The sequence below is a fragment of the Hermetia illucens genome, chromosome 2 (assembly GCF_905115235.1).
Source record: "Hermetia illucens chromosome 2, iHerIll2.2.curated.20191125, whole genome shotgun sequence".
NCBI classification, from domain to species: Eukaryota; Metazoa; Arthropoda; class Insecta; order Diptera; family Stratiomyidae; genus Hermetia; species Hermetia illucens.
This window is the reverse complement of record NC_051850.1, coordinates 133,868,791-133,894,652: the sequence shown is the minus strand read 5'-3', so window position 1 is coordinate 133,894,652 and position 25,862 is coordinate 133,868,791. Positions and strand designations below refer to the sequence as shown.

Here is a 25,862-nt window from a genome sequence, read left to right as displayed (position 1 = left end):
GAGGACACATAAGAAAGGCAAAACTAGTTCTTCACTTTGTCGAGTGAGGAAATTCAATTGATGCAAACCGTTTAATATATAGCACATCTGGCCTTCAACACTATCGTGAAAACCCCACATCCAGGAACAATATCAGAATTTCTGTGCTGCTCTGATGCTGTAGGACCGAGGTAAGTAAAACATAGTAACCTTCACCGCATTAGGATCATTGATTTTGAAGAAGGCATCATATAGTAGTCCAGACTCAATTTTGGTAAAGAGGGTGCCAGTGGAGACAACTACGCCTTTCGTGATACTCGAATAGATTAATTGTTGTTGTCCCCTAAATGTGGCGTGGTGCTGGTTCGCTGAAATGCGCTTCAGCTCCCTCCAGGTATCCCCGAGAAACTTATTCTCCTCCTCAACTGTTCTGCGCCATGTGTTTCCAGGGCGATTCAATTCGGGCGCCCTCTGGGATAATGGATTAGATTACATGAGCCAGCAATGACATTGGTATCCTTTCTTAATGTGTGGTCTGCTCATTGTCACTTCAGCCTTCCGATCAACCACAGGTAACTGGCCCGTACCTTCATCTGAAATTGTGTCGAGCCATGAAGCGACAGAAAGAAGCGTTAACAAAGTGCTTACAAGTAACAATGGCGGCCCTTTGCGATTTATATATCAGATTTGTCTTTGAAAAGACATTCTCTAGGGTACAAATTCAGGAAGAAAAATAGTTGAGGATCCTTTAGAATTATGAACTTCACGTATCAGCCATGGAAGAGAATTAGATTCAAGAGTGTTTTCAGAAAGAGCCCACACCTCGGAAAAACAACGACTATATCCAGGTGGATATATACGCCTGTCGCTTTATTGGCAGCAGACGAATTGAATACAATAAACTAGCGGAGTAGTACCATTCAGATCGGTCCCGACTTTTAAATGGTGTTATCAACACTAAACGGAAATACAATGTTAAGCCTTTCATATAATTTAACATATATTTTAGGCCGAATGGTAGATAACTATCGCAAAGTTGTAGATTTCCAAACTTTCTTAACTACTTAATACTGCGGTATTAGAAAAAAGATGGAATTTATCAAAACAGAATCACTGCCAGGCCACTTGTGCTACTTGCAAACAGCGCGGCCCATTAGAGAAAGATCCTGTGGGCCTGAATTTCGCCAACCACTTTTCTATAGCTGCAGATAGGAGTAGCTAAGCCGCGTGCTCATTTCTTACACTTTTCGGTGTATAAAAAAACACTATTAGTGCTTTCACTACGTTCCCAGAATTTTGTTGTGTGACTGTCTTAGCGATACTACCAAGCAAAAACAAAAATTATTCATAATCTAAAATATTGTATTTTACTATTACAATTTTATAGACATTTATAGTATATTCAACTAACAATACACATTACGCTCGAAGCAAGTGTGTTCGCGCAATCAGAATATTAATAGAAAAATATTTTTTGGTTTATATTTGCAAAAATGAAAATCAATTACAAATTGCATAATAGAAAAAAATAAACTTTTACTCTTGGCATCATGAAGTATAATATCATGCACAGAAATTTCTCACTAAAATTTTTTGTAAAATATATCTTCGTATAAAAACAATAATAATTGTAAAATAATGATAATAATTTTTAATACAAAACCCATCTTGATTATTATTTTTATTTTTTAGTCTGTGTAAATGTTTGCTCTAATATTTCATTGGAACGCACTTTCTTCGATTCTTTTGCATTTTTTCAATACTTTCTTTCAACGAGACATGCTTGCCGAAACAGTCGGATATAGACTTAACAGCAATTACCGTCGGAATAAATTGATTTATATGAATTTGCCATTTATCTTGTGAAACAGACGCGTCAGAAGTCCTATGAGTTTCGATGGCTGCAAAACAGGATGATGCAATTGATGAACTAGGTTCTGTTGTAGGCGAAAGTGTTGTGTTGCCGTTGTTATCAGCCTGGAAACATACATTGAAGGCATTTCACAATTTATATATATTAAATATGTATTTATTCAATTTTATTATTACTATTAAATCCATTTTGATCTCATCTTGAAGAAAAAAAAATAATGAACTTTTTTGTTGTTTGAATGTTTTGAATAATGGCAGCTAATAAAAACCGATTTTTGGAGTGTGTTACTTCGACAACCGTGCACTAGAAATCTCGGCTCCACCTAGTATTCTGGTCGTCATTCACAGTGGAAGAGCACTCCTTAATCCCATGCAGTGGTGAACTGTTATGCCATTGATGTTAGATTGAACCTATTCCCATACTTCCTGCAAAGCAGTCTCACAACGAGCTGTGAATTACTGATCTAGATTGAGAAATATTATATGAGGCTGTTACATCTTTAATGTCTATTTTTTAGTCAAGATTTTGGATAAACTTGGGTGTTTGACCCATGGACCACAAGAGAGGAAGTAAGTTGCTTCTCAAGTAGTCCAGGCCGTTATCAAGTGGATGCGGACTCAGGACTCCCAGTATCCTCAACAAAAAAAATCACTTCGGCCTGGCCTAGGTTTGAAATTAGGACGGATTTCACTTCAATATAATTTGCAATCATGTCGTGTTTGCGATTATATATAAGTGGAGCGATTACCATCTGTCACTTCTATCGATCACCCTGCTCCCAGGGCAGAGGTGAGATAGCGTCTGATGAGTTGTCTCTACCCTGGACGAAACTATCAGTCAAGAATTTTCCTAAGGTTTTTCGGAAAATTTAAACAAATATTTAATACTTGAGAAGTAACTCGGGATATTAAGAGAATATGATCGAAAATGAGTAGTAGTTGTTGATATCCAAAATTGAACTAAGCACATTTTAATTTTCGAAACAAAAAAAAAAACAACCCGATGGGTGGTGGACTGGATTAATAATAACTTTAACTATAGGATGCGTCGGGAGGAGTTTGAAATTCGTCACCTATCGAAACTTTCGTTAAAGAAAACTCGATAGATGGATACCAAGAGGCTACGAATAGTAGAAGTAATCAGTTCTAGTTGTTTAATCGGAATATATATTGACTCAGGAGCGTGAGCAACCATTAAAGGACTCAGAAGGGCAAAAAACTGACTAATAATTATTATCAGTAACAATTTGAGGTACTAACAATCGGTAGGTTTTCCTTTCTTCTCAAGAAAGCGAAGCATTTTATGGGGACATATCCTTAATTGAGTTTTGCTAAGCAATTTGACCTATTGTGAGAAAATTTCATGCATTATTATTGGTAGCCACAACATACATAATGTCCCATTGAGATTGTGACTCGCCAGCGAGTTGAGGATCAAGAATAATAAAAGGCCACTAAAGACAATAATAACACTAATGCCATTATAATAATCGTTGGCGCGTTAAAACACTTCGTTCAAGACTGTAACGGTACACTACAGTAAACTGTAGGAGGCAATATGGTCAGCATTGTGCTCGCCCGAGATTTTTACCCTGACTTGACTCAGGTACTCATTCACAACTGAGTCAACTGGTATCCGGCATCCAGTCACGATAACAAATATCTCTGTCACCATTGAGATTTGAACGGCGACCATCCGCTACGACAGCCCAGCACTCTAAACACTTGAGCCATCCGGGCACAAAATGTCATTAACGACTTATAAATTTCATTTTAGACCTTAGGGACTAGACAGATTCTCATCCGATGCATTTTTAGCTTCAGGTGCCGGGAAAAGGTGACCTATGGTGTTCCCTCCCTACCTCGTTTCTTTTCTGCATGGGTAATTTTGATGGACTCACAAGACCCGGTAACTGGGGAAGAAGAAATATGAACGTAGCGACAAGATTTACAAATGATTCGCACTGCCCGGCAACGATGTTGAATCAGCAAAAATATTGTAGCACTGTGTTATCAATTAGTTTTTAATTTTCGTACTTACCACCAATATTTTAGGAAATCGGGATTTCGTTGCAAAAAATGAGAGAGAGAATTGTAATTTATTTCTTCGAAAATGAACCAATCTTATCACGTTGGGTGGAGTATGTCCGCCGATACTAACATCGTTAACCAATATTCATTTGCATGTTGGATATAATTTTCCTCAGCTACTTTTGTATCTTGAATTGACTAGAAATCACTAACAGACCAAGAAACAAGTTGGGAAACCGGAAGCTGGGCGCTTCAGGTATGAAAGGTTTTGCTTACTTCTTCTGTGAGTATATTTGAGTGCAGAACTATCCCATTTGTACGTACCCCATTATGTACATGCATTTAGCATGTCAGACTACTCACTTCAGTGTGATATTCATATTTAGTTGTAGTAAATTTACACGGCAAAGTTAACTTTGAGCTAGTGTAACTTTGTTAGTAATAGTATGATTTTGATCAAACTTGGGGATAACATGCTTCCTATTATATTCTATACTACTACTACTTTATAACTCTGGGATAAATTTAAGGGGGGGTTTTTACCCAATTTCCCCAAAAATATGGTAATATACTATTATTAGTATACTTGGCCCCAGCCGCAAAATGAGTCGGAACGGCTGGTTTGGCGATGAATGTAAGCTAGCAATGGAACGGAAGAATGCCGCATACCGAGTAATGTTGCATTCTCAAAGAAGGCGGGCACGCGCAGAGACTTATCACGAAGCCGAGCGGAGCGGAGAAGCGACTTCACAGACGGAAAGAGGAAGCCTGGGAGAACCAACAAGTCTGTGAACTAGAAAAGTACAGGGAGCAACCGCACCAGGCGCGGAAGTTTTACCAACAAGTCAGCAGGATGAAGCCTTATACACCGCGATTCTCATCCTACCGAGACAAAGAGGGAAATCTGATTTCCGACAGAATGGGCATATTAGAGCGATGGGTTGAGTACTTTGATGAGCTACTGAACAACCAGATCATCGGCGAGTTGGAGGTCCCGCCAAAAAAAAAATCATCCAGCTCGGCAAAAGCGAGGACGATTCGCAAGCTGTAAGACCGACGTATACTACATGACAACAAGCTTTCATCAATGTTGGATCTGAAGAGATGAAACGGCCTAATAGCCTACCGAGGGAGTTACATGGTTGGTGCTCAGAAGACACAAGCGTTGGGATTACTCGATCGTTCGTGGTCTTCGCCCAGCGAAGTTCCTTGAATCGATACACCTTTTGCATAGGATCTTGAATACATTCGGAACCTCATCCCCGTAACAACGGATCCTCATCTCTTTCAGATACGCTTGATAGCCATACGCCGACTGCCAACAATTCCAGCGTTGGAAAGAACTTATAGCTTCCAAAATTTCTGGTACGTTACAAACAACTTAATTCGCCCGAACTTATCGGAGTTCAACTCGGATACGTGCCGTCTTGCAGATGAACTGACAGCTACCTTGCGTGCGATCAGGCGATCCTGTTGGCTCCTATCTTCTTAAACCAACCGTAAAATCTATCACAGAAGGGAACTGAATGGGGGACAGCGCCCTCATTAAATCGGGCCATAAGCTCTGTCGCAGTGCTTTGCCCAACTTCGTTTCTTCTGTAGTCTTGCGACCATCAAGCCGATGTTTCGATTGTATTTTTTTTTGAGTACGACTCTCCTCCCAGAGATCAATATTGCACAATTGATGGGACTGATAAAACTCCCAGAACAAGCTGGGGGCGCCTCTGGCAAGCATAACGTTCGCTCAGCAAATAGAGATTACAAGGTAAAATAGGTTAGGGTTTCATTCTGTACGAGAATCGGTCTATCAACAAGGATCTTGTTCCAGCAAATTTTAACTCTCAATAATTTATTACCTGAGCTAATCGATTTGCTGTTAGAATGGAACATTCGTGGACCGTGAAATGGGGCAGCGAGGCTGTAAAGGTTATCAATGAGGCCGGGAGGGTTTGACTGCAACTAGCAGCTACCGTGGGATGTCCTTGTATGATGGAAGAGGATTGTTCCTGCTCCGAAGATTCCTTCATCATCAAGCTATAGAGGGACATCAACCGAGCTTTCAACTATGCCCATTGTGGGGTAGGTGTGGTTTCAGTTAGTTTCGATAGTTCCACTGTTTCGGAGCTTGCTTCCACGACTTTCGATAGGTGTGTTCCCTGTTTCTCCATATCATCTTTCTACCTATACTTGAGAAATAGGCTTCAAGAAACTAACAGCAAAAAGCATTTTCTCGTTAAATGCTCACCTAAAAAAATGGTCTTTCAACAATGAGAAAAGAAAACTAGGAAAACACTCGTTTCCATGGAATATAACGTTGGATTGGACTGTATGATGTAGCCAGCAATGAAATTGTCGCCCCCTGCTTAATATGTGACTTATCCATTGCCACCTGCAACTGATAGAGCTAATTTCGAGAATTTTCTACATTTTTGTTTCCACGGCGTTTGTAGTAGTTCAAAGAAGGTTGATTATTTCTTTAATAGGAATTTGATTAAGTTTTTTTTTGCATTTATTTGTAAAACTTCTATAAACTTTTTCATGACCCCGTATTGCGGTATTTATAGTGTTAACACGTAAAGCGAACAAAGTTACTTTTGCAGTTTGGCCGGGTGACATAGGAATGAATATATTATCCTTGTGTGAGTGATGACTTACTTCATTTTTCCTGCTTATATGACAAGAAAGAAAACATGATTCACATATTCGCAGGTTTGCAGATAAGGGAATAAAAATCTACCTCAATAAATTTAAATCATAATTTCCGTTGTGATTTGGTTTTTGCGCTGTCGTGGAATGCAGCTTGATGATAAATTTCAGGTAAACAATAACGTCAACGCACAGATCAGATATGAGATCAGTTGGCAAGGCGGAGCAGTTGGTCACTCAGATATAAAGAAAGAACTAAATTTCTGTTGCTGTCCATTTTATGCAATGAAGCCCACCTTTCTGGTAGCGCCAACATATGATGCAACAAGAAGCATAACTGTTCGACCGTATGAATTTTCAGAAAGTCCGGCTCGGAGTAACACACATAATTAATGGCAGATAAGCCTGGCCTGGCTATATGGACACAAACAAGCGTGATTTATGCCTCATATGTACTTGATAGCTAGAAGAAATTTTTTTTTACGAAATCATTTTAAACCTGATATGCTTACCTCATCTGATGAGCCAGGAATACCCAACTGTGTGAAACTGTCCAGACTTTCTTCTTTGTCACTATTTGCGTAGGTTTCCCCTATTGTTATCAAATCAGTGTCTACAGTAGATACCGAAAGAGATGCCATATAAATTTGATAAGTCCCGCATAATAAGCACAATACTCAATCTACTTACATGCTTTTTCCATTTCTGCATCACTTGCACCAACAATTTCCGTTAAACTCTTCCACAATGCATGAAAATTTGCTCGTTTCATATCAGGAATTTGCTGTTGAGATTCAGATTGATCGAAAATGAATCGTAAACTCGATAAACTTTTAGTATCGAATGATGACGTGCTCGATGGTTGATTTTCCAATTTCATCACATTGAGATCGCTAATTTGCGAAAGATTTGAGATTGTTTCGAAATTTACTGGTTTCGCACCTAAATCACTGATGTCAGAGAATGTATCTATCGACTCAAATCGATCCTTTGCACTTAACTCGGGTAAATCTACATAAAATGTTGAAGTTCGCGCATTTTGTGAGTTTAAGGAATAGTTTGATGTGTCATTTGCTGCATCATTTCTTTGATCTGTGCTTAGACGCGAACCCTCGATGAAGTTATGATCCGTTGGTGATGGTAAAGCTTCGATTGACTCCGATGGATCATCGCTGAAAATAAAATTATGCATATCATAATTGGAGAAGTAAACATGTCAGTTTAAACCCTTACCTGAAAAAATCTTCGGCTTCAACTGCGACTTCAGGGCCTTCTTTTTCTTTTTCTGGTTTGACCGGATTTTCAAGTTCAGTGCGAGACAAAAGAGGTGGCAGATGCAATATATATAAAAGTTTCAATTTTTCTACTTCTTTATCTGAACAGACGATGCCTAATACTCGAACGAATTGATTGAGGTCAAGACTCCCAGTGCACTTTTTATCAGTTAGCTACAGGAAAAGGGTAAGAATAGAGAATATGAGAATGAAATAATGCCATATTATACTCCTTGTTGTTATACTCACCCTAAATAGTTTCTCAGAGAGATCAACCGAATGACATCGACTCCACGGTGTCAACTCACAGAATAATACCCGGAATGTATCAAAATCAACTTTATATGCTTCGATTTTCTCCCGCATTCTCCCGTCGTTTTCTGGATGTGGAGACAATTGAATAGGAGACTCACCAAGAGTCTTTTGATTTTTTTTAATATTTTTCTTTTCTTCACGGATAGCGACAAGGAGTAATCGTAGTTCTTCTGGCTCGAAGTAAATATTATCTTTGAAATTCTTTACAATACTATTTTCGTTGTCTGCATCGAATTGGTGAACAGTAAGACGTCGATGTTTATTTCGAAGTTCTTCAATTTTTTGAGTTGAGATATTCTCGCCGAAACGGGAATAGGCCTCATGCAATAGAGTTTGGACTGATTGGCTCTAGAAGAATTCAAAAACAGGAGTTTGCCACAATTTAAATTTAAGAAGGCTTGGGGTCAAACCTGTTTTACAATTTCCGTTTTCTTCAATAGTTGATACTCATTGTTATAGATTCCGTTCAAATACTCGTTGAATACTTGCATAGCCTCACCATCATCCCGACAGGCCAACAGTTTGTCTTCATTCCACTCCAAAATTTTTAGTGCAATCTGAATTTAGATCATTTCATATTCGATCTCAGTTTAAAGGAAAATTTCCGATACTTACAATGAAGATAACTTTTGCGCCATCATAAAAAAAGCAGTCAATTATGTAAAGCGCACTTTCATAAGGAATCACGCTAAGAAATATTGATAAAAACCATGAAAGCGAAATCATCTTAATAACACCTAATTCTTCTAAATGTGCATGCAAATTTGGTAAGTGTTCAGATATCAGTTCATTCAAAACACCTTGGTCAATCTGGAATATGAAAAATACGTTGGAAAGAATTCAGCTATATAAACTTTTAAATGATACCCTCACCTGTGCTCCAACAATTTTATCATTGTAATAGTCAGGCAATAGATTTTCGCAGAGACTAGCTAAAAGCCAAAATGCGTCTTCTTCATCACAGAATATCAAAAATGCCGACGATACAATATTCATTGCCTGACAATAGCCCACCGCTTGATTCCTAAGTGCGTAAGCTTGTAGAACTCTTCGTAAGGCCCCAATACCGTCAGCATGTTGGAATGCTGGATGTTCGGGAAGCGAACGATGTAAATCTCTTTCTATTTCGTCATGTGTAGAGGTATGTTTGGAGGCAGACTGAAAACATGCAAGTAGTTACATTTATTGGACTTTCGGGGGAAATTATTGTCCACTGCCTAACCTTTTCGACTAAATCCTCATATAAACCAGGATTAGTTTCTTTTTCATGTATAGCTCCGGAAAGTAACATCCACAACTCCTGACGCAGTGCATCAGGAATGCCTTCAATAACCAGATTGATAATTGCCGTTGTTCGAAACATTGTTATTCCTCTGCCATATTCGCGAAAATGGTCCTCCCATTTCTTCAACTGGAAGCGAAAGAGCCAAGTAATGGTTTGGGTCATATTCACAGTCAACGTACGAACGAGAGATTCTCTATGCCATTGGGTTTTTAATATTTTTTACGACTTCTTTCTTACCTTGATGTTTTGCTTTTCAATCATTTGATCTGTCAATTCAATTTTAAAAGTGTTCATTAAGGCTGCTTGTATACTCCACGACATATCGTATTTCTCTCTTTCACTCCTTACCGGTCTGTTAAAAATCGTAGACAATATATTCTTTCAATTTAACAGAATCATTCACCTACACATGAATATTAGCTAAGAGTGAAGAAATTTTTTCTAGAAGAAAATCTCGTTCAGATATCTTTGAGAAGAGAAAGGTGCTTTCTGATGTCGAGACGATAATCTGGTTTTCAAAACGGCTGGGACCATCATCCTTTTTCTCAGCACTCTGTAAATCAAAATTGAGGATGCCAATTAGGCAAAACAGGCAAATAAGTTCAACGATATGACTTACACGGATAATTCTCAATGGTATTACAAGATTAACAAGGCCTTTAACATCGCTTCGAAAACATAAGAAATTCGGTGACAAAAAGATGTTGCCACTGGAAAACCTTTTTGCATATGGTGTCCACAGATCCGCTAAAAAGTGAATTCATTATTTGATGTTCGAAACTTGGTACCATTTGCGATTAATGCTCAATAATTTGCCAATCAATTATTTCATAGCGAGAAATTTTATGAATTCTAAGAACAAATCGTCTTCCAATTTACCGTCATTTACCTTTAATTTTTCCATCAAGAATCTCATTTGCAGGCAGACGAAAAAAGATTTTATAGTCCTCTGACTTTAGCCGCGCTTTTAGATCACGTAGTAATCCTGGCTTCTTCGAAGTCAACCGGGTTTGGTTTTGAAATCCTGACAATTCATGTTCCACTTTAGGGCTTTCTGGGTTCTGATGGATATCCAACAATGAAAATTAAAGAGATTTGCTCAGAACAAGCAAAACGTACCTGCATCATCTCATCTAAAGCCATCTTATTGAGCTGATTGATAAGTCTGTGTGCTTCACTCACATATAATGGAAACAATCCAAACGAGTAATTGTTATTGTTAGTAGTACGAATATAAATCCACGTACTCGACTTTTTAATTTCTACTATTTCAGAAAACCTGTATCAAAGAACACAGTTTATTAGTTATATGCATTAGTATGGTTTCATAATAGAGTTTCTATGTACCGGATTGCCAATTTGGTCTCGGTTCCAAGCATGAACGAATAAAAGCACACATAGTTCATTGAGATGTAAAGACATCCTTGACGTGGTATCTTATTTTTCACATAACTATAAACAAACGTCAAACATATTTGATTAACGGGTTAGGAAAAAGAAAAGTATCTAACATACTAATTGACTTCCCCTTACCTGCAGGAGTAATAATTCACCAGGTTTTCATCTTCGGGCATGTGAAATTCTTGTCGAAATTTAGCTGCAGCAATTTTCAAGTTTGATGAATCTATTGTTTCCTCGTTGCCTTTGGAGTTAGTCGTATATTCATAGAGGGATTGGATTTTGCAAATTGTGAAGTTTGTGATTTCTTCCTCTGTTTCCATTTCATTGAGGACTCTAAATAGATTAGATTTAAGCCACTCCCAGTCCTTGACAATTTCTTCATGAGTAATTGCGTTTGCGATTTCTGAAAATAATGATCACCTATTTGAGCACTTTGAAAAAAAACTAAAGAACATGTTTATATTATTGTACTATGCATGGGAAATTCAAAAATTCAGTTCTGAAGTTGACATAGATTGAGTAGAATATTTTTGACAATTTAGATCTCATATATTCAGTATTATAAATCATCAATTAAACATTACCGAATCAGATACGATTTTGAATCGTGATGATGTATTCCTTCCACCTCTTAAGTAGCCCATCATGGTTAATGTTCTTCACCGCAACATTGAAAGCCCTATTGGCATATGTACGCTTTTTCATAATATGATAGTGGTCGACTCAAACAATGTTCGTTAATAAAGAGACCCTGCAAATTGGGGAACTTCATAAACCTTCACTGTTATTGTTTTGGTCGAGGAGACCAAGTCGAAATATTATATGCTTGAAAAAGGTCTTTTCAAGGCCCATTTTTGCATTTAGCTCATCCATCACCTTTAAGGAGCCGCTCCTGAATTTTACGTGAATTTGTTTATATAGAGCACCCTTCCCGACTATTTCGTACCTTCAGCTATCATATAAAGACGCGAACTGAATGCGCATACGATCCTCGACAGGATTGATTTCAGCCGCGCCTGGATACCACGACTTATATACTTAGAGCAATGAGAAGCGCTATAGCTCTGGCTGGGTGCGACGTTGAAGACTGGATCGGGGCGAGCAGCTAAATAAATTCAACATGGCTTCTAGTGCAGTGTAGACTCTATAGTACTGGCCTGACTAGTCTTATTTGGAAAAGCTGCTGTTCTCCTTTCTTGTTTGCTAGAGAAATTGAGAAGCAATCCTCCTTTAAGTAGCAATGAAACTCTGCTGTAGCTCAGATGGAAAAGCAATGACTTTTATTCACAAATTCTTGGCCTTATTCTTAATGTACAAACTAATGGGTCGGTGTCATAATTTACAAGTGGACCGGTCATTGTGCATTTTGGGGTGTTGGAGAGCACTATTTTGTGCGAAAAGCTTGACGGAAGTAAATATGAATCCGGTGTTGGGCTAATGCTAACGACAACGCAAAGCGCGTTCCTCATTATATAAGACCCGGTTTCCGACAGGATAATGACTGCGAGATTCCGGTCCAGAATTAGGAATATTTCAATCTACTGAGACTTCCGATACAGAAGAGAAGAAGGCATTCTATGAGTAACTGAATGCAATCCAGGAGAGACTTCCAAAAAAAGGCGCCTCTGATAACACCTTGCTGAGAAGTTATATGAATTCCTGCAACTGCGTAATAATAAACAAATCAACCACATTGCGACCAGCAATAGATTCAGGAGCTGTCTTCTGGGTGTGCATAACAAGAAAGGGATCATTATTTGGTTCTCACAGAATTGGAGCTCAAATTTCCTACGAATTTCGAGCACCGTAAAGGGAATTTTCTATTCCGTTGGTCAGGAAAGAAGAGATTATCGCAAATAATAACAATTATAGGACCATATACTGCATCCCGGAAAAACTTGCAGATGACAGCAAATCTTTCGGTGGTCTGATCAAGGTTCGCTCCACCTCATAATTTATGACTTCTTGTCAGTGCAACGGCAATTTGTACACTCCATTGGAGTCGACAAATTGGGCTAGTGCTTGCCTGACATTCTCTTTGTTTTTGAGTTTTTTATCCTGTGGAAAATTTTGCAAGGACACAATGGTAGTCAGAGGGTGCTACGTCGGGAGAGTATGTTTGATACAGCAGAATTTCCCAGCCTAGGTCTTCCAGTTTCCGAAGATTCCATAAAAAAATACGATGTCATTTCTATTGATCATGGCCAGCCCCTTTTCTTGCAGCGTCGTATTTAAATTATCCAGTACCTTTCCAAATTTAGCTTTACGCCCGGTTTCAACAGCTCGTAATGTATGGGTTCTCGAATGTCCCACCATATACACAACATTCTGCTACTCGAGCTTAAGTTCAGTTTATAGGTGGAGAGTACAGGTTTTCCGCAGTGGCAATATGGCCTTCTCTCTACGATGTTTTCGAAGGTAACCCACTTTTCATTTCTAGTTTTGATTCGGTCGAAGAAAGATTCAATTCTGCACCGTGCAAGATGTTAATGTGATGACACGATCATTCATATTTTTCTCACTTAATTCGTATAGCACCCATTTCGAATATTTCCTCACCAATCCTAGTTTCCGGATGTGATCACAAATGGCTTGTTGAGACGAACTGAGTTGTATCGCGATCCTCGATGTTGTCAGACAAGGACAGCAAGAGGTCGGCTAGAGCGTGAATTATGCGAAGGGTCTCCTACTTCAAATTTGTCGAACCATATTCTGCATGTTCGATCACGAACTTTGCCTTCACTAAACTCTTTCAACAATTTTTTACATGCTTCTATAGCATTTCCCCCCTATTGAAATTCATATAAAATACAATCTCGCCATTATTACCCGATCGCGTTTCACTTAAAATTGACATGAATCATCTTCTCTTTAGTTCAAGTGATAGGTCAGTATGTATTCAGTGATAACAAGAAAGAAACAAATATACGTCAGAAGACGCATCACACACCTATTGAAACTTGTTGTAACCAAAACAGATAGCACTTTCTGGTAGAACTAATACTTTGCAACAGTAATATGCGGATATGCTGCTCATTTAAATTGCAGCGAAATCATCTCTGCCATGAAAGTGTTCAAACGCTGGACTTGACGGTCTCTCCGCGGAATTGCCCTATCAACTCCCTTCGGATTATTGTTAAACAGTGTGCGGAGATTAGGTCTCTGCTTCACATGCTCTTCATCAATTACAGCGTCAATAAGAAGTGTATCTAGAGTACTTTACGTTGAAGAAGCATTCCATTCCATTCCGAAACGGAGCCCACATTAATAACGCTAGATCCACTTTCGTTTTTTAGTGCAAAATTTGGAAATGCAGTTATCTCAAAATCAACATTAAGTTGAAACCATTTCGTAGAGATGTTCTATCCCTGCTGCTATATTAGGGCAACACACGGCACTGTTATTAGAAAACTTCAAGCTTTCGTCAACACTTGTTTGCGTCGTGTCATCGAGGTATCCTGGCTCGACCGAACTTCAAACAAAGAACTTCATCGGTTTGAATTAGGAGGTTGTTTGTTAGCCGAAGTCTTAAAATGAAAGATTGCCTTGGAAGATATGATTCCCTTTTATTGGCTAAAAGTAGTAATTCAAACAAATACGTATTGCGGGAACCAACTGTCCCCTTTTTCAGTGTTTTATCAGAAGATAAACTTCATCGGCCTTTGGAGCAGATACCCGTGAAAGTATTGATCAGAAGGCAGAAGTGGAAAAGTCACACATCAAGACAGGGCAACAACTCCATGGCTGATTATACAATGGAATCCACATATCCCAGCAGGCAATGTGGTGCGCCCGCCCGAAATTATTACCCTGATTTGACTCAGGTACTCATTCACAGCTGAGTCAACTGGTATCCGACGTTAAATCACGATACAAATCCCACTACCAAAAAATGAGATTTGAACTGCGACCTTCCGTATGATAGCCTTGTGCTCTAACCACTCAGCTATCCGGACAATTCGGGCAACTGTTGCTCAAATCCTGATCATAATCATTGCCCAAATTATAATAAGTAACGAGTCCCCTCGAGCATTGCACCGCTATTGAGCAACGCTCACTGATTAGAACAAGTTGTCATGTAAGCATCTGTGACGAGCAACAAAGTGGACGGTAAGTTGAAGTCCTTCGAATCTTGCATTAACCCATTAATTCACAAGAGTAGGCGTACTACTGTTGAATTAGCAACTGAAGAAACAACGCAACGCAACATTATTCCGAATAAGCTACAAAATATAAAAGAATCTGTGCCAGATGGATTCCGAGACAGCTTACGGACGCCTATAAATAAACTAAATTTCAAATCAGTCAATAGTTGAAAAACTATAGTTTCATTGAAAAATGGACACACTATGGCAAAGTCTTGAGTGAAAGCATGGCAAATCTCCCACTGAAGGAAATTTAAGCTGCTGCCTGAAATTACATAAACTTGTTTATTGTGACTACTCTGAAGATCATCTATCTACCAAACTATCCTGGAGCGCAATGCTGACCACATTGCCTCTTATAATCTTGTAGTGTACCGTTACGGTCTTGAATGAATTGTTGCGCCAACGATAATTATTATTATTATTATGCTGAATATCGAGGAATCATCAACGACCATATACCTGAACTCTTGATTAAAGGTGAGATTTTTCGGTAGCAAATAATGGAAGATAATCTACGTGGGACTGACGTTAATCTAACACTTACTGGGGAGAGGGGACGCGGATTTTCTTCCAAAGACTACGTTTGGAAGACACTGACAAAACCTTTCCTCGTCAAATGTTGAGCATTTCGTTGGGGTCAGGCCAACACTACATAGTATTATAAAGCGTCTGATTTGAGTATGAAATCAAAGCAAGCGTTACCGAATGATACTATGCTCAGATTCCTGCTTCACTTTTTATCATCATTTTTTTTTAAGAAAAACTGCATAATGCGAAAAATGCAATACTCTCCCGCAGATGAGTATGCAGAAGAATGTCACTTTAATAAGCTGACACAATGCGATACACTATTATCAGACCATCTACTACTGCCATCAACTTTCTATTCATAAAGACTTCAAATTAATAATCCGTAGCCATGACCAGGGAAATAGCTTCATTTGAGTGGGATTTGTTAATAATTTTTTTTAGCGATTACCGAAGGAATCCGTTGACCATCTGCTGTTCATCCCAGTAAGAGCAGGCACTCCCGAACGAAGCATGTAGCAGTTCAATTTCTTTGGCTAAGCAAATCGAAAGGGGCTCTTTGAGCTGACGCCATGAAAACAAACAAGGAAGTCTCTTTGCTGTACTCGAGCGGAAAACACTTATAAGGATAAAAGACCGCTGGCACTCTTTCTCATAGTCCGGTCTGGTATTGAGCCTGAATTTTATCCGCCGCTACTCAGCATACTCAATGCAACATGGCAGAGGAAGTCTTCCTCTTTGACTGAAAGGTGTGAAGCCATGTAAGGTTGGACCAGTTAGAAACTGTTGACAACTCTCAAAGTGTCGCGTAGGATCCAGTGCTAGGATTAAGAATTTTCAGATAGAACAACATTTCACTGTCATTAGACGTTTATCTAGAATTTCAGAAAAAATAACATAGACAGATTGATCGAAGCTTCAAATTTCTAGTTAAAAAACGCCCTACTTTGACAAAATTGATGAAATTAAAAGAAATCATTCTGGAAATAGTTTGCACACTTTGCAACTAAGTGAAAATATTATGGAAAACCCGGTGTGAAACCCGCTTTCTATTATCTCTTTACAATATTCAAATTTTTATGTTGGTCTCCCAAAAAACTTTTAATCTGGAGGAATCACCCCCTTCCGTACGCCCATCAAGCCAGGCCCTCGTACATTTCATTCTAGGGGTTAGAAATATGAGAGTGGTGAACATAGCAGCACAATGAGATCGAAACCCAATCAATAAATGAAAGTCGAAAGGAATCTATAGAGAACACCTAAAATTCCTCTAGTAGATCGAACGACTTATCCACAACGATCTATTTGCTGGAATGAAGTGATTGATATCTTGCAGAACGCCGTCGCCGACACTCGCTTTTATAGGAGTGGGAGTTGATCAGTGTAAAACACAACCAGATATGATCACGTATTAGAGGCATTGGATCCGTGTCGCCGGTGCAATACACGAAGAGGCATAATATTGCCCATAAATGGATTCTTCAAAATTTCACATACCAGCTTGTACTTGTAATGGAAGCATTACTAATATACCGGTTGGAGCCGACAGCAGTGCTTGTTAGTACTACCGTAATATAGTGACGAACACTTTGTTGATACGAAATGACGATAACCCGAATTTCACCAAGAATCCCTAAATTGCGAGGGTTTATGCCTATGTAAAATTAAAAAAAAAATCGTTTTTTTTGCTAAAATGATTTCCTAATATTTTAAAAATGCTATATTGAAAAGATTAAGGTTGAAAAAATGTCTAAATATCTATCTTCTTACTATCTGAATTTTACCGAACGATCCTCTCGTTGGGATGTGAACACAAAATTTTACGCGTTTCACTAGATTTTTCAAATCGGGGGGACTCATAAAAAATAATGTTGGCAGCGGTATTGAAAATTGTACTAGTATTATATAAACAGAAACTATATACAATTATAGAAGGCACTGAAAAAATATCGTTCTGCGCAGAATGTAAAAATCTTTTATTTACAAGTTATACTCTCTGCATTCCAACTTGTTAAAAGAAAGTTCCTTCCACATTATTCAATATTTTAGTCATTAAATGGGTTTACTCTCACTAGTTCCATGATAACCAATTTAACGATTTCCTAGTGGATTGTGTAAATTCGTTCACATTATCGCTACTCATATAAAAAATACGTCAAAACCAAATAATAGCAACTACGATCTCAGAAGCAAAACTGTCATTTGGGGTCGAGTAATAATTTACAATCTAAATGCTCGTGAACAAAGGAATAATATAACAGCTCGTCTCTCAACGACTATGTATAACTTAATATCATCAATATAAAATCAATCTATCACTCATTCATTGATTGTTTAATATGTGATGTGCCGCTGATATGGGTCCATTCACATGTTCTCTTTTTAACACCCACATGATTCACTTGCGCTTCATTTGGAAATATCATTGTACACTGAATGTATCGCAAAAAATTGTATTATAGTTCTCTGAAAATATAGAATGCTATCTGAATCTTAGTCTAAACTGATGATAATTTGCATCGATTTAAATTGTTAAATCCAAACTGTAGATAGTTATTCATTATTCAGTTCTTCAATAAAAGTTATCATTTTTTAGTTGCCAAAACAAAGTGATGAACTTTGATGAAATGCTCATGGTGAATGATATGGCCTGGAAATGACCAAATTTGCTAACAATATATTTTAATGGAAGTGTTCGTTGGGAGTTTTGACACGTACTGTATTTGCAACCTAAAAGCTTATATTTAGGACAAATTTTGCCCAAAGTTAAATCAACAAATCACACAAGGGTGTAATAACTTTTACCCTTATGGAAATAGATGAGACGTCCGTAGAGCTTGTAATTATAATTAAAGAGAAAATCTCCTTTTTTTGTTCGAAATTCCATCGCATCGACTAAATCTCAACCATTTAAAAGCAATTATACGATAGAACCTTCACAGATCTTCTTGGGTTGAAATTTAAAAATTCACTCAAAGTATTGTTCTAAAAGGTGACAAAAAGGGATAGAAATCAGTAGACTAGCAGCCTGAAAATTTCGAAACCTACTACATACTATCATACTATCGAAACATCAATAGCGCCTCGAATAGGGATTCCCCCCACGGCTACGACTGTAAACTATTGAAAACATTTTTGACTGATTTTTGAAATGTACGCATGCTTCTCGAAGACGTTAGCGATGACTTCCAGAATGCTCGATTTCTCCAACTTGAACGAGAATTCCGGCAATATAAGTAGGACGGTGGAACACTACAAAACGCTCTTTTCTCTCTTGCGGCACTGTGCTTTTGTACTCTTTCAAGGTTGGTGGTAGTAGACGCGATCAGTAATAGACCTAGGAGTCGTCTTTTGAATGTGTATAACAAAAGGAATGCTGCCTACTGCTGTGTCTGCTTGAAGGGGAGCAGACTCTAAAATTCAATAAAATGTAAAGTAGTGGAGAAAACGACATAACGCGCGCGAGAACATTAATAAGCAATGGGATGCCATCAAAATTGCTTTTATCTGTGACGCGGGTGGTTTTCGGCCGCACTGACTGCAGATACAGAAGCGGATCGATAAACAAAAGCAACCGAGAGCTGGTGTGGTGGTGTCCGGATGACGCAAGTGGTTAGAGCGCTGGCCTGTCGTAGCAGAAGGCGGCGGTTCAAATCTCATTGGTGGCAGGGAGATTTGTTATCGTGGCTGTATGTCGGATACCAGTCGACTCAGCTGCGAATGAGTATCTGAGTCAAATCAGGGTTAATAATCTCGGGCGAGCGCAATACTGACCACATTGCCTCCTACAGTGTACTGTAGTGTACCGTAACGGTCTTGTATGAAGTGTTCTAACATACTTCAAGGCGCTGATCCAATAGGGATTGTTGCGCCAACGATTATTACAACCGAGAGCTCTGTTGATCGACGCGAGCGGGGGTGAGCAGTGCAGGCTAATGTGCGTGGTAGCAAATGGAATTTATTAAATGCAGAAACTGCTGCAAATGACGACTTTTTTGCTGACATACACCGGATAAAGAATGATATGGCAAGTAAAGGCAACAGGTGATCCGTTGTAATGGATCGTGACATTTTTTCTCAAATGTCTCAGAACAATACGCTGATGATATCTATTTACTTACTTACACGGTCCTAATCACGGCGAAATCTGTGTATGAAAAGGACAATGGGATTATGCCTACAAGGCAGGTAGGGGTTATACCCTTCTTTTTCTTGAGCCTTTGTCCCGTTCACAAGCGGGGTCGGTTATACCCCCCGTTATAGAATAGTAGAGGAAAAATATAAGATTCTCGGAAACCCTTGGAGAGAGCTCAAGCACATTATTAGAAACCGACAATGATGGCTTATGGGTGTGGTTGATGCGCTTTGACCCATGTAGAGGTATATGACAACTTCATACATTCTTTGATCATACTCTATATTTCCTTCGTCCGTAAAAATGGCGATAAAATTCTCTGCTTTGGCAGCCCACGCACCCACTATCTAACAGATCGGCCCTATGCTGAGAAACACGGTCTTATGCAGCACGGGCTCCAACTAAATCTGAATAAAATAGAGTTTTTAACGACTACCTCAATGAAAAAGGTACTATCACTGTCAGTGATAAAAACCTACTGAGAACTGACCAATTTAAATATCTCGGATCAATGCTATTGGCTATCAGCGCGATTTCAAAGAACATTTCAAATAAACAATTTGCAGTAGTGTCGTTTGTTCGTTGACGTCGCCAACGAGCTATTGGAGAAGGAGAAAATCGAGAGGGAAGCGCAGATAAATCTGCAGCACTCGAAGTGTGTCTCGGTTAATTTACTGGCCTTCAACCTAGAGGAAGGGCCGCAAGGTGCGGACTCGGTATAAATCCAGCCAACTGATACTTTTGAAATAATTTAGACTTACTTTTTTCTATTCGCTAGTGTTATTTATTGGTCTTGCGATATTTCGGGAACCACTTCTTTCCTTCGTCAGTGCTAACATCGAAATATCGGTATTTGCAAGACCAATAAATAACACTAGCGAATAGAAAAAAGCAAGTCTTAATTATTTCAAATTATTTAATCGCTAGAAATACCGCATAATTACACTTAGAACAACTGATGCTATTCACCACCAAGCTGAAAGTACCCGAATTCCACCTTTTGCGGCTGAATGAACAATGATGGGTTCTTTCCTCCAATGTAAAGTATCTAAGTGTATCGCTGGATCCGAAGCTAAATAGGAAATTGAACATAAAATGGCGCGTCAAGAAGGCCCGTATAACTTCTATACCTGCAAGAGGACCTTTGCAAACAAATGGGATCTCCGGCCGAGGATGGTTCTCTGAATGTATGCAGCTGCGGGACGTCCCATCCTAACATAACGGCTTTGCGCAAAAAGTCGCGGCTCTAGAGTCCTATCAGGTAGGTAATCTCTATATACTACTGCACCTCCTCTCCTTAGACCTCCACATTTATTACACTGTGGCGTACGGGAGTCCGGACGCTGGCCAGTGAACCTCGGGAACTCTGGGCATTCCCTACGGTCTACGTCACATGCAAGCCGAACTTTACGAGAAACTTTGATGTGGATTTTCCAACCAGGGCAGAGTAGAAGACCGGCGGCGTGTTGGAAGGCTATGACACAGTATTCTTCACCGACAGATAAAAATAAGTCTGTGCATACAGTGCAAGAGTTTTCTCGCATAAGCACAACGCATCCGAGTCGTACGGTCTCCCAGTTTTCGCCAGTGCACTCCAAGCGGAAGTACTGGCGAGACTCGAAGCCTGTCGATAGCTGGCCCATGAGCGTAACATAGCCTTTCTAACCGACAGCCAAGGGGCCATTACGGCCGTGTACTCAGCGGTGACATTTTTCAGGTTGGTGGGGCAGTGCAGAAGTACGTTGAACAGTGGGCGGCACGCTCAAGGTCACCCTCCCCTGGATTCCTGGTCATAGAAAAAATTCAGCGGGCTGAAGGACTGGCCAGGCGGGGCTCTGCTGACATTTCTTGGGCGGGTATAGTCAGTGTCCCGGTGGCGACTGTCAAGGGTGGAATCTATTAGCAGCCGCGTACCTCAGATAACGAAGGCTTGCTACCTGTGCCAAATCAATTAGGATTTGGCCTCCCTATAACAAAACCTGATCGTGAGAGCTTTTGTGCCAGACGCGTGCAAATACATATGAAATTACAGCAGTTCGTACGGGGCGCTGGCCTACAGGGCCGAAACTGCGGAGAAGGAGAAGAAATCCTCAGGCCCTTCCTTTGCAGCCCCCAGCTCTAGCTAGAGCCATGCTATAGACACTAGGTAAAATATTCTTTGAGGACCACTGAGAGATGTCGAGCTGCAGGTTGGGAGAGCTGCTTTCCTTCGTAAATGCTTCGAGCAGGCGCTGAACATTTGAGCCGACTGGACTCTACCTCCTTGCTATTATCACAGCATTCATGATCCTGGGACTTTGTGGCATCAAAATGGCGCATCGCAGCGTTAATTGGCTTCTCGAACCGGCCAATAATACCTACTTACCTACCCGTCGTTTTTTTTCTGGTGCCTTCTATGGTTTTGAGTGCTGGTCAAATACAAAAGACAATAAGCAGCGCTTCGGAGTAATGGAGGCGAAGATGTTTCATTGGATCAGTGGAGTAACTCGCTATGATTATATTCAAAATAATATGGAATCGCACCCATTGTAATAAAAAACTGTGATAAAGGCGTCTTTGATGGTATGGTCAGGTAAATCGCTACCGAACGGAAAACGGTTTAAAAGGGAAATACTTTGGATTAGTTGTTGCATTGAAGCTAAATAGTGTTTACCTCCTCTACTTGCTTTTGTTGGAATTTCAAATAGCTGTACGAGGACACAAAACATAGGCAAAAGGATACAACACATTCATCGTTGACTTTACAAATATATCAATCATCAAATAATCTCTGATTGTCATAAAAGACGACTAATAGAAAGAGATATTTTTGAGTTAGCAGTCTCTAGAATTGCCGATCAACGAAGCATTTCTTGGTTACGCGAGCCCCAGCAAGATACCCATAGTTGAAATTCTGGACACAATAAACCATACACCATACATCAATCGGTTGCGACGATATGACGCAAGTCACTCCAGACATGTTCATAATTCAACGTGCGCGGGTAACCAACGGAGCTTTTTCAGATCACTCAACGAATCCCAGCAGAGCGTCCAGACAGTACAGTTTTCAGTAGCGGAAGCAAAATAATATTGGGTTATACTTTCTATTACCGTCGAAGGCATCTGCCATGCCACTATGCAGGCCATACATTTTGCGGAAGTTCCCTAAGAGGAGTTTTGACAAGCCATAAACAGCTCCAAGAGATCCTGATACAAAAAGTTTACAAGTATACATGGTCGGTTGGCACAAAGTATAAACCAGGATTACCTTGTCCCTAAAAAGGACACGCTGCAGGACTTCGCAGTCACAAGATCGATTACTTGCCAGCCAGTCCTCTACACATTCATAACATCCATTATTAGTCGCAGCACCAATGCCGAGCTTCATAAAAGGGTTGGAAGGAGCAACTCATTATGGACCCCATGATTGTAGGAAAGGCAACTAGAGACCAAAGAAATCTATTATATTTAGTTGCTATATCGATTGCGCCGGAGCTTTCTCACATATCCATCCGCAAAGGTCATCCCAAGCCACATGCCGGGCGTAGCATCGGTGACTTCTAGATCCAAGCTATCACCGAGGCAGACTTCTTTAAATATCTAGGAATTCTACAAAGAACTCATGCTCGAGTTGGTGATTTGAACGATACTCTGCTGTAAGAATTCATGTAACGTGTGATTTTGGTGCTGAATCATATCTCTCGGGGAAGAATAAAATATGCGCACTGAATGCGTTCGCTATCCTCTTACTAAAGCAGGTTCTGGAGGATCGATCTTTCAATCCACTGAGTGGGGTGAAATCAGACCAAGAACGGTTTAATGAATGGAAGTTGAATGCGATGCACTGTAAACACATGAATTGTCTCTGTCAGCAGTTTATCGATCTCCACTTATCGAACAGATGGCTTTGTACTGGGAAGTCAGGCGGAGGGATTTATGTGTGCCATTCAGAACAGTGTGGTGGCCATCCGCGCTTATAAAAAGCTGATAGTGAAAGAGCCGGTGAAGAATGACCATTGCAGGATATGTGGTTCGGTATAAGAGACGTGGGAATATTTCATTTCTGGCTGCACTGTTATGGCACTGGTGCAGTACACGGACAGGCATAATGTTGTATGTACGGTGATTCATCAGAACATTCCACACAAGCAAAAGCTGACCACGGAAGCATTTTTGGTTTACTGGTATGAGCTGCTGTCATTCCTTTTTGCATATATTAGGACCGGCAAGTTCAACTGATAGCCAGATACCGTATAACAACCCTGACCTGGTCTTAGTTGGCAAAAGACGGGTCGCTCCGCGATTATTATTAATCCTCATAAATGGCAACATTTAAAGGAAATACGGGCAGAAGATGGTCAACCACTTTCCCGGAAAATGAAAGACATTTGGCGCCTCGAGGGCGTGGTTGCAGTTTCTATAATATTGTCAGCTAAGGTTTTGTACCTAAATCCGTCACAGCTTCCCCTGATGTTCTGGAATCCTCACACAGTCTGGTTCAAACCATGCAGAAATACACCATTCTGAAATCATACTCGATATTGCGGGGAGTTTTCGACGATTTTTTTCAGTAACCTACCACCAGCCACGACCACCACAATCCGGCGTCTGCCGAAATTGCAATGACCCTGGGATAACAGGGTTTAAGATTTCTGCAACGTTCACAGTTTCACTGTTATTGTCGCACTATTTGAGTACCCAGCTGACAGACAGACTGCCTGAAACTAATCAATTTTAGCGTAATAAGTAATAAATTAAGGACATGTATATTTGATGACTGCACACATTCGCTTACAAATTGTGTCCTTATATACTAGCAGTGATGATGATCTCCTATGGTGGTCGTAGGTGAATTATCAAGTCACCGTAACAATGTAATTTCGGCCAAGATGAAGAGAAACTGAAATTCGCCAGAATTAACGTAGAACAAGAAAGGTGATCCAGTTGAACAGTTTTGTATGAAATTTATCAATTACGGGCAACATGTCAACGAAAAGAGATCGATTTGTATAATATAATTGTGAAAAAAGGAGTTGCTAATCTTACACATAAGCCTGATAGGGAAACAATTAGCATTAGCGATAGAAAAATCCGCGACGTCTATCTAATTACTGCTCAGAGTTTCTGTATATGGTTCACTGCCCAGCGCTTCTGCTTTTTCAAGCACGAGCACAAACGAGTGTAGTAAACATTGAATTGCCGAGATAAGAACTCGCTGAAGATACAAAGCGTAGTCATCGAACGCCAAGCGCTACATATTTCACCTCCATCATCACCCCTGCGCCTATGTATATCTACGTAAATCACACGAATGATTTGCCACCGCATAATCTCCATCTTCAGCTTATTACGCGTGAATGGTCACATTTCCCTGTTGTACCCATTTCCAGAGGGATAGAGTTGTGATTCCAAACGCAATAATAGCTTCATTATCTTGACTCGCACATAAACCGACCGATAATCGGCGGTTGTTGGTTGCAATGTGCTGTGCCGCTGCAGCTGATTCATAGATATTTGGCTTCAACTGATAACGACCAAACAGCGTAAAACTTGATTTTGCACAGCGATAGATGCTATGCATCTTCTAAACAATGGGTTTTAAAGTAAGTTAGGTACTTGCCATAGTATATTTCTGCCGAGGGAGTATGCAAGATTCGAAACGGGGGCGGCTTTCTATTCGCAACGCTGTCTATTGTTCCGACCAATAAAGACGAGAATCCCCGCGATTGATCATGTCCCAGACGGCGCTGCAACACAAAGTATTTGGATGTTATTTCGTTGACCCTGCAAACAACCGAAAACAATTAAATGCAGAATGCTCCAAGGCGAAAATTGTTGTTGAGAAATATTTTGTGACGTAATTGACACTGCACTTACCAAAAAGCCATCGGCAAGAGCAATTCTTTCGGTTGGATCCACATTTCGCCTGCGAAATACACTTCATAGAATGTGATGAATGGTTACTGTGAACTGGAGTCCACGAAATTGCACGGCAATCTCCGTAACTATAAAAATCAGCGTGTTCCCTTGTTCTCGGCCGAAAATCGTATTCGCTGACATTTGCCGTCAGCTGTCAAGCCAGATGTAAACAAATACAAGCCAAAGCGCAAATGCATACGAGAAATTGAATAAACAATGCAGAGGTGGTGTTTGGAGTTGAATTCAATTTTGATAATCGATTGGAGTTACAGCTTCCTGCAGGGAAGGCATCCGAATAATTTGATAAATCTTGAACACTTCACTGAAAAAATATGAAACAATTCGAA

At 39.8% G+C, this 25,862-nt stretch overlaps 1 protein-coding gene across 1 annotated transcript; it reads right to left on the bottom strand.

The window, feature by feature from the left end:
• Positions 1–1,323: 1,323 nt before the first annotated feature.
• Positions 1,324–25,685, bottom strand: LOC119648702 (TBC1 domain family member 9). Its single transcript, XM_038050510.1, has 18 exons — positions 25,474–25,685; positions 25,217–25,380; positions 10,936–11,206; positions 10,750–10,854; positions 10,522–10,681; positions 10,292–10,463; positions 10,022–10,149; positions 9,810–9,955; positions 9,640–9,754; positions 9,340–9,528; positions 8,991–9,275; positions 8,733–8,927; positions 8,528–8,674; positions 8,052–8,465; positions 7,762–7,976; positions 7,219–7,700; positions 7,041–7,141; positions 1,324–1,956 (listed from the first exon to the last, which is right to left on the bottom strand). The coding sequence occupies exons 1-18, from the start codon at positions 25,515–25,517 to the stop codon at positions 1,690–1,692; spliced, it is 3,600 nt and encodes a 1,199-aa protein (XP_037906438.1). The 5' UTR covers positions 25,518–25,685; the 3' UTR covers positions 1,324–1,689.
• Positions 25,686–25,862: the final 177 nt, after the last annotated feature.

What these genes read in the sequence shown, in the direction of transcription:
- LOC119648702 (XM_038050510.1), bottom strand. Translation starts at nt 25,517, where the DNA reads ATGTGGATCCAACCGAAAGAATTGCTCTTGCCGATGGCTTTTTG. An exon ending in GTGAATTATTACTCCTGCAG is followed by an intron (nt 10,855 to 10,935) that starts GTAAGGGGAAGT and finishes GTTTGTTTATAG; the next exon opens with TTATGTGAAAAATAAGATAC. An exon ending in CTTTAGATGAGATGATGCAG is followed by an intron (nt 10,464 to 10,521) that starts GTACGTTTTGCT and finishes GATATCCATCAG; the next exon opens with AACCCAGAAAGCCCTAAAGT.